Here is a 10,387-nt window from a genome sequence, read left to right as displayed (position 1 = left end):
GGTGCCTTAAAAACCATGTTAAAATTGAGTTAGAGATCTGAAACTTTGCAGGGCGTCTAGACCTTGTCCAAATCGACTGTAAAAAAAATGTCATGTTTCAGGAGTATCGGGAAGTGGGTTTTCTGGAACCCCTGTTTTACAACAGATTGTCGTGAAGATATATATGTATGTATAGACGCTTTTTGCAGTCAATTGTAGCCTACATTTAAGTGTCCGTAGATTCAAAAGTATAAACGATACAGTCATTTCGAACCACAGGTTTTAAAGATAATTGTTTAAGCTTTAGTTTACATTGTATTGAAAAATAATTTAACGTCATCATCATCACTTGATGACGTCATCAAGTTAAGTGTTTTTAAAACTTGACTTTTGACAAAGTAACAACTTTTTAAATCGATTTTACACTATTAAGGAGTAATTTTATTCAAAATCTGAGGACATTTTCATCTTAGATAATTGTTCAAGCATTCCGAAAATCTACCGGAATAGTTTCCTACCTTGCTCCTTCATAAAGATATTTGCTATTGAAGTTAGTGCTTTTTTGAAGAATAATTTTATAAAAACACAAAAGTTGTGAATTAGTATTCTCTGGTGTTGGGCCATCCCTTGGGTTGTAGAGCTCAATTTTGCTTTTAAAAGGTGTAAATTGTGTTATAGGCTAGTTTTAAAGTTAAAAATCGAAAAGTTGCACACGTGGGGACACGCCCAAATTGATTTAAAATAGCTAAAATCACTAAAAATTTTGATTTTCACGATTTTTATCAACATTGGAGTCTCGTTGTGATCCAAGTTCTTTTTGAAATCTTCTGAAACTTTGCATGCTTATCAAACCATATATTAAATACCACTATGCAAAAATTTACGGTGATTCAATATTGTATGCGCACGCAACGTCCGCTCAAAGTTTGCACGTGCGAAAGGTGAGAATTTTGCTCATTCGTGATTTCGAATATATTCTGCTTTCCACGATATTTAAATGGCATTATATATGAATTTAATGCAAACTTGAATGAGTAAAAAGTGCCATATTCAGTCGGTTATCGACAGATATACCTAACTAAACACAAGGAAACGTTTTCAAAGGCAGAATTTCGAAATCGTCGAAATTACCTCCTTGTTAATGAAGTTTCGACTGTGTAAATTATCCTGTCATTATAATCAAAAAGAGATGATATTTGACCAAAACCCATAATCATGGGTAGAGTGTACCGCTGCCAGTGTCTCTCTTTTCCAAACAAAAGGAAATGATATTGATTTGAGGAACCGTCCGCTAATGCAAATTGATACCGAGAATGAAATCGGTCGCTCGCTTTTTCCATTCGATCACGGCTTACGAATTGTAATAAAGCTTATTGATTTGAAAAAGCGAGCGACCGATTTCATTCTCGGTATCAATTTGCATTAGCGGACGGTTCCTCAAATCAATATCATTTCCTTTTGTTTGGAAAAGAGAGACACTGGCAGCGGTACACTCTACCCATGATTATGGGTTTTGGTCAAATTGATGATAAAAAATACTTGTTATTGCATGTTATTTTATCAATTTATTGCATGTTATTTTGCTTTTTTTTGATTGTGCGATAAAATCTTTTATACTTTTTTTTCTTATATTCAATTGTTTTATTACTATGAAAATAATATACTGGTTACAATATTGTAATAAGAGGAAATTTTAGGGTTTCACTCCTAATCCTAACATGTTCTAGACATTGTTACCTGCAGTATCTAGGCTATTCATTTCATACATCCTTCTAACTTAAACTATATGGTCACTAGGGAATATGCCTTACAACCAAACACAGACCTTTTTCCACAAGCGAGTGGTGAAGCTGGAGTGTCGCCACTGCATGAACATTCTGTGTTGGCGAGGCATGCGGGCTATCCTTCTAGCTGATACTAGTATTGAACTCTACTCCACTGATCTACCTCCACCCAAGTAATTACTGCCCACTTGTTGTAACAATATATCGTGTACTTCTCATGTTCTGTGGACTGTGTACTAAAGTATTACTATTATAAATAGTAACATGCTTCATCATGTTATCGTGCTATTTATGCAGTATTGCAATCAAGTGTAGTAGTAGTAGAAGTTGCAACTAACATGCACATAGAACTAAACATGACATTACATAAGTTTGAATAATTCACGTAGGATTAATAAGTTTCATTTTCAGTGCTGTTGAGATGAGTGGAGATGATTATTGCACAAGTAATTGTGCCTGTCACATCCGTGACCTGGTTTGCGCTGGGTGGTAAGTTTTACTTAATCATATGCTGTTATCTTGATCACCACAATTTATAAATAGCTTTCCAATGAGTTGTTCTACTTTCCATGAGAGCGCTCAAATGACATGCAGTAGCATTTTGGTTAACAACAATTGAAACAATAGAATATGTCAAACATAATAGCTTAGATAGCTTTCTACATTTCAATGATAATCAATTCACACTCAACACGATAACTTCATAATCTTGCTAAATTCTCAGTGGTAATCAAGTGGGGTATCACGTGACGTTGCCATGTAGGAACTGTATGGACTCGTGTAACAATGGCCACTTCTGGATGTTTCATGCTCTAGAATGTAAAGAAGTTGAACGTATGGACGATTCAGGTATTTTACAAGTTCTTGTTCTGTAAAGGTATTATTTAAGTAACTGTATCCTATTTGAATGAATAGTAATTGTACTACGCGTACGATCTGTATTATCTGTCAATCTGTCAAATATCATATCTGTTATAATATCTTGTAATGTAATTATGCTACTGATAACTCGATCATATTCTTTCATCCCGTGATTTAAGCTATCAAACATATAACACATAATGCATTACTTAATACTTTAATACAACAGTAAAATTTAAGTTGCAGTTAGCTCACGTCTCTACTTTTCAGGGAAGCATTTAATATGGGGAAAATTGCCTCCAACCCATGAAGACTTGCAGAAGCTAAAAGATAAAACATCTAAAAATCGATCTATATTCCCTCTATATCCGATAGAATGTATTAGGTGATCACGGATTCTGGAGTCACGGTATGTTCGAACTAAAGATAATGATAATTATTTTTAATATTTTGTTGTAAATGATGCAATCTCATCCACGGTGGAGACATATTTCACACGGGTTAAACTTGTATTATGGTATAGGAACATGTTGTTGAAATCATTGTACATTATTTAGATTTTCGGTATTATCCATTCTTATTCACATTATTTTGTGCTTTTTATGATATGGATTGTGTGTCTTGTTATTAGGTATAAGTACTAAGTAGTATACGTATTAAGTAGGTACATGTACATGTTTGCCGAACATTTTCATAGCTTCATATTAGGAATTACAAAGTATTTTCACGACCATACTTTTTAGGGCTTTCTAAGTAAGTTAGTACCTTGTTGGAAAAGATTTGTCCTTTAGTCCCTCTGATGCTTTCATTTCGAATGATAATAACGGTTATCAAAACTTGAGCTGTTTTCTAGATAAAAGAGGCATTTGATTACCGTTACCGTCTTATGTTTGTAGTTAAATCTGAATATATTTTACTGGTTTATGGCATTTAGGAATGTGAATTTGACACATGATCACATTAATCTTACTCTTAAATTGCAGATAATACCTATAAAATGTTTATTATGAAGACCCAAAGCAACCATGCCATAAGCCATATCTACTGTAAATATCATAACATTTTCTATAACTGAAGTGGGAGACAATTTCAGAGCTACGATTGCTGCTTTCGGGCTGATAGATCTCGAATTATTTAACTTTTTCTCATAATTTGCTCTTCAAAATTGTGTCCCACTACCAGGGTAACTATTGGAAGTTTGTGGGACTATAAGATTACTGTAACATTCACTATACAGCGGTGTGCAGATATATTATTTATAATTTTCTGTGCACTACACTTGTCAGTAATCGTGAAAATTAAATTAATAACGAATACTAGCGAAATTGCAAGCTACCGTCAAAACAATATTATTTACCGAACTGTTTTCCTTTTTCAAATCTTCCTAAGCTAAGTTTGACCCTAGTTTGCAGTTGCTATATAATTTTGGGAGTTATTTGTTGAAATTTAAGTGATCTGATTTTATCTGCTTGCCTTGTAAAATCTGCAGATTTTTGATTAAAGCAGTAAAAAATAGAATAAGATTGAGGGCCTCACTTTTAAGCAATTTTCTTCTAATATTCAAATTTATGCCTGAAATGTTTTAACAATAATGTAAAGGGATTTTAGGACATTTTAATTTGCAGTGATAGTACACCTGATGGGAGGATTACTCTTCTTCTCTTAACTATGGGACCTTTTGTTAGATATTTTGGATTTTAAATGGGATAAGTGTTTAGAACTTTAGTCTGCTTATGTGATTGTATAATTTAAGTTAACTGCATTGTTTTTTTTTTGGCTTCTCTTGTTTATACTAACAATATTCTGTGTTCTCTCAGTTTTATTTGTACAGAAGTTAATATACGTGAGTCAATAATATTATATATTATAATGTTCAATTTTGAGTAATGCAAACTCTGGGTTTGAAATAGATACCTAATAAGATGTTGTGTAATTCTGGCATTACTTAATATAATATGTAATTAACAATAATCAATATTTCCGTTTTGAAAAGTAGTGACCGCCTCACGGCCTCATGGGTAAAAGATTTTCGTGTGTGTTCCAAAATTAGAAAATGTAGTCTCTCATTTGTTGTAAATAAACATATTATAAAGATAATACAGTCCAAACGTTATCTTGGCAATTTGACAGTTTGTAAGATAAGCAGATTATATAACAGTTATATTTACAGTACCTGTAACGCAACGTTTTGTGATGACCCATTATTGTATTATTGTAACCAAGTTATCTGAACCGCATCACGGTGTTTGAACCGCATCAGAGTGTTGAACCGCACTCTAGCCGCATTATATTACATGTATTATTACTGTACTGATTTCGTCAGCGTTGTGCGATAATATCTATCTGATCCGAGTTTGTTCACATATTATCTGTCAGCGTAGCACTGTTTTGAGCATTAAAGTAACTGTATATTTATGAAACTGTAAACATTTATATCAATTAATTTTCAATGATTACTGTAACCATGGTAACTGTTTGTTTTATTTTTTGTAAATTTCTTCCGAAATATCGTATATAGTATCTAAAATGATGGAATTATTTCACATTCTGTGTCACAAACTATTCTGTGTGAATAATTTTATTGGAAAAAATCTATTGCCAAGGCAACCGTGACCTCACCAATTACATCTGAACATCTAGATTATAACCTATAATTAGCTTTTTCACGATTCGATTTTCAGGTATGCCAAATACTCAGAAATAGCTTTGACTAAACAGTCAATCCGAATATAGCATTGCTGGAATACCATTCAGTAACGGAACAATATCCTCCACATTGCATCATTGACAGAATTAATCAGTTAATTAGCAATGTTTATCTGTGAAATACTCGGTTGATGTACAATTAAACAAATGAGCTAACTATGTTATATATTGGTTTGTCTCGTGACTCTAATAATCACGTGACTCTAATAATAACTATAATAATAACAAGTCACGTGGTAAATGTACACAAATAAACTGAGCTGTTTTGATTTTCATGACAGTGCTTTATCACATTATATATCGTGATCTCAACACATAGACAGTTAATAAGTGTTAACCGTTATAATAAAATAATAATTCAATGAACAGATACAATTATTTTGGCAGTGTTTGGTAAGTTCGTTGTGTTCAATCAACTCCAATATGAACACGTGCTTTGAAGACGATATCTCTGTTTAATCCTGCTTATCACAGACAACATTATCACGGGTTTCAATGTTAAAGAGTATTAAATATTTGGCATTGTTAGCAAGAACAAAATGAAATAGAAAAAACAACATAATATATTCTAAGAATTTATAACGGTTAAAAATATTAAAATTCAACTAACTCTTGTTAAACAGGAACTATGACTGAAGTGGAACTGAGGGACCTAGTAACCAACTATAACAAGCTCAAATCAGTGTGCCGACCCCTCCACCCCCTCTACTCACGCATCTCTCACGCGTTATCCTGGAGAAACACCCAGTTTACAATATGCTCCCTCGTGGTAACCACTACACTCCTCATCTACCCTGCCTATCTTCAGTTTGCTCTGCTGGCTGCTTTAACTGGCGTGTTCAGTGTCAGTTACATGGGCAACTTCTCTCAGAACCAACATTCTAGAACTAATCCTCTGAATCCTGTCAACTTTATAAACCCTATTTATTATTCACTGGAGCCGGAAAGTTCGAAGAAGTCCCGAGAACAGACGATAGAGGACTACAAGTGCATGTTGCAGGAACTGGACGTGTTACTGAAGAATGTCCTCCAGATTGGTGATAAGCTAATTGAAGTGGTGTGTTGGAAGGACTTTAACGAGACTAGAAACTGTTTAGTGATTGCAGGGTTCCTGATCCTCGCCCCCTCTGTCATCCCCCTCAATATCCTCCTACTAGGTGTTGTTCTGTATCTCTTCTGTTGTAATAAGACATGTTATAATGCTCTCAGGGGGCTTCTCACTGAGATAGATTTTAAATGTAAAGTTGCGTTGGAACAGGACTACGAGAGGGCAGAGAGTGATGGTGAGTTTGAGGATTCAGCCGAGCTTTCAAATCAGCCTTCTCTCCATGTTCCACTGGATCCAGTTCAGGAATCACAGGATGATATTGAAGAGGACGGAATGTCCCCGAGTGCTCTCTCTTGTTCTCGACCCTGCACAAACTGCTCTAGTACTGGCTGTGGGGAGGTGATGTGTGGGTTTTGTGGTAGGAGTTACTGTGCTAAATGCTGTTGTAACACTGTTGTTAAGGCCTCGCTGGGGGTTACTAACCCTGATACTAAACATGATTTGGTGAAAGTATGTGCTGAGTGCGCTCTTTACTTGCCCGGCACTGGTTAGGGATCACATTATTACGTCAGCTATCTTCTATCCCTCGCTCACTCAGAAATAGTATAAGCATTTTTTATTGAACTCAATATAAATAACCCTTCCAGTCAAGTAGTAAATTACATTACAGTCACACTCAGCCCTCAGGATGATGACTTCAGCAAGACTCCTCTCCGGCAGCCAGCTCCGGCAGCCAGCTCCGGCAGCCAGCTCCGGCAGCTTTTGCAAACCCTCTCTCTTTAATGTTACTGACGTAATGTTATGTAATTAACGTTATAATATATAACACATCCTTCGTGTGCTCCTACATTCCTAGCATTGTTTGAGTTTTATTCAGAAAACCGGGTTTTATTCCGAATTTATGAGTCAATACAGTGTAAACAATGTGTAAAGACTTCCGTAGAACGAATTTTCTACTACCAAATATTTAAGTATTTAGTGTGATTTATTTTAAAGATTAGTTTTGTTATTGATTATATTGGTGATTTTAAATTTTTGACGGTGTTGATCGCTTTTTGTTTTAAAATGTTCCCATTGTACATAAAACACGATTTCTTTGTATTTATAATCCCAGAATTTCATTACTATTTTAAAAATTAGTATTTATCCCAAACAGCCACCTTTTGTCACACACCAGTGAACATGCAAGAAATGAAAATTAGATTAACACAGCTCCAGGTGAAGTAGCATTATAACACAGTTCACAGTACACGATAGTAAAATCAGTAATCAACAATGAACCACACACCACACACCACCACTACCACTATGTATAAAAGTAAACCAGTAATCAACAATGAACCACACACCACACACCACTACTACCACTATGTATAAAAGTAAATCAGTAATCAACAATGAACCACACACCACACACCACCACTACCACTATGTATAAAAGTAAATCAGTAATGAACAATGAACCACACACCACACACCACTACTACCACTATGTATAAAAGTAAATCAGTAATCAACAATGAACCACGCCACACACCACCACTACCACTATGTATAAAAGTAAATCAGTAATCAACAATGAACCACGCCACACACCACCACTACCACTATGTATAAAAGTAAATCAGTAATCAACAATGAACCACGCCACACACCACCACTACCACTATGTATAAAAGTAAATCAGTAATCAACAATGAACCACACACCACACACCACCACTACCACTATGTATAAAAGTAAACCAGTAATCAACAATGAACCACGCCACACACCACTACTACCACTATGTATAAAAGTAAATCAGTAATGAACAATGAACCACACACCACACACCACTACTACCACTATGTATAAAAGTAAATCAGTAATGAACAATGAACCACACACCACACACCACTACTACCACTATGTATAAAAGTAAATCAGTAATCAACAATGAACCACATGCACACCACACACCACCACTACCACTATGTATAAAAGTAAACCAGTAATCAACAATGAACCACACACCACACACCACTAGTACCACTATGTATAAAAGTAAACCAGTAATCAACAATGAACCACACACCACACACCACCACTACCACTATGTATAAAAGTAAATCAGTAATGAACAATGAACCACACACCACACACCACTAGTACCACTATGTATAAAAGTAAACCAGTAATCAACAATGAACCACACACCACACACCACTACTACCACTATGTATAAAAGTAAACCAGTAATCAACAATGAACCACACACCACACACCACTACTACCACTATGTATAAAAGTAAATCAGTAATGAACAATGAACCACACACCACACACCACTACTACCACTATGTATAAAAGTAAATCAGTAATGAACAATGAACCACACACCACACACCACTACTACCACTATGTATAAAAGTAAATCAGTAATGAACAATGAACCACACACCACTACTACCACTATGTATAAAAGTAAATCAGTAATGAACAATGAACCACACACCACACACCACTACTACCACTATGTATAAAAGTAAATCAGTAATCAACAATGAACCACACACCACACACCACTACTACCACTATGTATAAAAGTAAATCAGTAATGAACAATGAACCACACACCACACACCACTACTACCACTATGTATAAAAGTAAATCAGTAATGAACAATGAACCACACACCACACACCACTACTACCACTATGTATAAAAGTAAACCAGTAATCAACAATGAACCACACACCACACACCACTACTACCACTATGTATAAAAGTAAACCAGTAATCAACAATGAACCACACACCACACACCACTACTACCACTATGTATAAAAGTAAATCAGTAATCAACAATGAACCACACACCACACACCACTACTACCACTATGTATAAAAGTAAACCAGTAATCAACAATGAACCACACACCACACACCACCACTACCACTATGTATAAAAGTAAATCAGTAATCAACAATGAACCACACACCACACACCACTACTACCACTATGTATAAAAGTAAATCAGTAATCAACAATGAACCACACACCACACACCACTACTACCACTATGTATAAAAGTAAATCAGTAATGAACAATGAACCACACACCACACACCACTACTACCACTATGTATAAAAGTAAATCAGTAATGAACAATGAACCACACACCACACACCACTACTACCACTATGTATAAAAGTAAATCAGTAATGAACAATGAACCACACACCACACACCACTACTACCACTATGTATAAAAGTAAATCAGTAATCAACAATGAACCACACACCACACACCACTACTACCACTATGTATAAAAGTAAATCAGTAATCAACAATGAACCACACACCACACACCACTACTACCACTATGTATAAAAGTAAACCAGTAATCAACAATGAACCACACACCACACACCACTAGTACCACTATGTATAAAAGTGTGCTCTGTTACAGTGTACTTGTTGGTAAGAAGTTACAATGTACACTGCAACTGTTTGTATTATAACGCAGTGTACTTCCTCTCCCCCACCCATGCACCTTTAAACTTGATCCTATACATCACCTATACATCTGATCCTAGTATTGCATTGTAATATAAGATATTGTACTAATTATTCCCTAGATAAGGTCGAGATAACTAATTTTATAATAGGTAAGGGTGGGTAATTATGGTAATTTGCTGGCACGTGATAGTATATTATGATCACGTGGTAGTATATCATGATCACGTGGTAGGATGTTTGAATCGGTCCCGCTTGAGCTGCTCTTTAAGACTTAGCAATTGTAAAGATGATTTGCTACACTTCTACACCTCTACCCACACTACACCCACTACACCTCCGCCTCGTTTATAATAATGTAAACAGAATAGTTGGGACGGAATTCCATTTTCAAATTAAATAATGCTAAATACGTTAAACGATATGCTAAATAATGCTAAATACGTTAAACGATATGCTGAATCCTCTTCTAAAACTCTCCATTTACTCCTACCTTAAAGCAGC

At 35.3% G+C, this 10,387-nt stretch overlaps 2 protein-coding genes across 2 annotated transcripts; both read left to right on the top strand.

The window, feature by feature from the left end:
- The first annotated feature begins 1,780 nt into the window (after window positions 1–1,780).
- Window positions 1,781–5,095, top strand: LOC134819202 (protein FAM72B-like). The gene is made up of 4 exons (XM_063829008.1): window positions 1,781–1,936; window positions 2,175–2,252; window positions 2,488–2,612; window positions 2,895–5,095. Exons 1-4 carry the CDS (start codon window positions 1,782–1,784, stop codon window positions 3,011–3,013), a joined length of 477 nt encoding a protein of 158 aa, XP_063685078.1. The 5' UTR covers window position 1,781; the 3' UTR covers window positions 3,014–5,095.
- Window positions 5,096–5,958: 863 nt separating this feature from the next.
- LOC134820120 (protrudin-like) lies at window positions 5,959–6,930 on the top strand. The gene has a single exon (XM_063830341.1). It carries the CDS (start codon window positions 5,959–5,961, stop codon window positions 6,928–6,930), a length of 972 nt encoding a protein of 323 aa, XP_063686411.1.
- The last annotated feature ends 3,457 nt before the right edge of the window (window positions 6,931–10,387 follow it).

The sequence above is a fragment of the Bolinopsis microptera genome, chromosome 8 (genome assembly GCF_026151205.1).
Source record: "Bolinopsis microptera isolate Bmic1 chromosome 8, MBARI_Bmic_1.0, whole genome shotgun sequence".
NCBI lineage: Eukaryota > Metazoa > Ctenophora > Tentaculata > Lobata > Bolinopsidae > Bolinopsis > Bolinopsis microptera.
The sequence above is the reverse complement of the archived record's forward strand: the minus strand, read 5'-3'. Positions and strand labels throughout refer to the sequence as shown.

Excerpts from the sequence above, each read along its gene's own strand:
- LOC134819202 (XM_063829008.1), top strand. The coding sequence starts at position 1,782 with ATGCCTTACAACCAAACACAGACCTTTTTCCACAAGCGAGTGGTGAAG. Across the intron at positions 2,253-2,487 it reads GACCTGGTTTGCGCTGGGTG|TGGTAATCAAGTGGGGTATC; the intron begins GTAAGTTTTACT and ends CTAAATTCTCAG. Across the intron at positions 2,613-2,894 it reads TGAACGTATGGACGATTCAG|GGAAGCATTTAATATGGGGA; the intron begins GTATTTTACAAG and ends TCTACTTTTCAG.
- LOC134820120 (XM_063830341.1), top strand. The coding sequence starts at position 5,959 with ATGACTGAAGTGGAACTGAGGGACCTAGTAACCAACTATAACAAGCTC.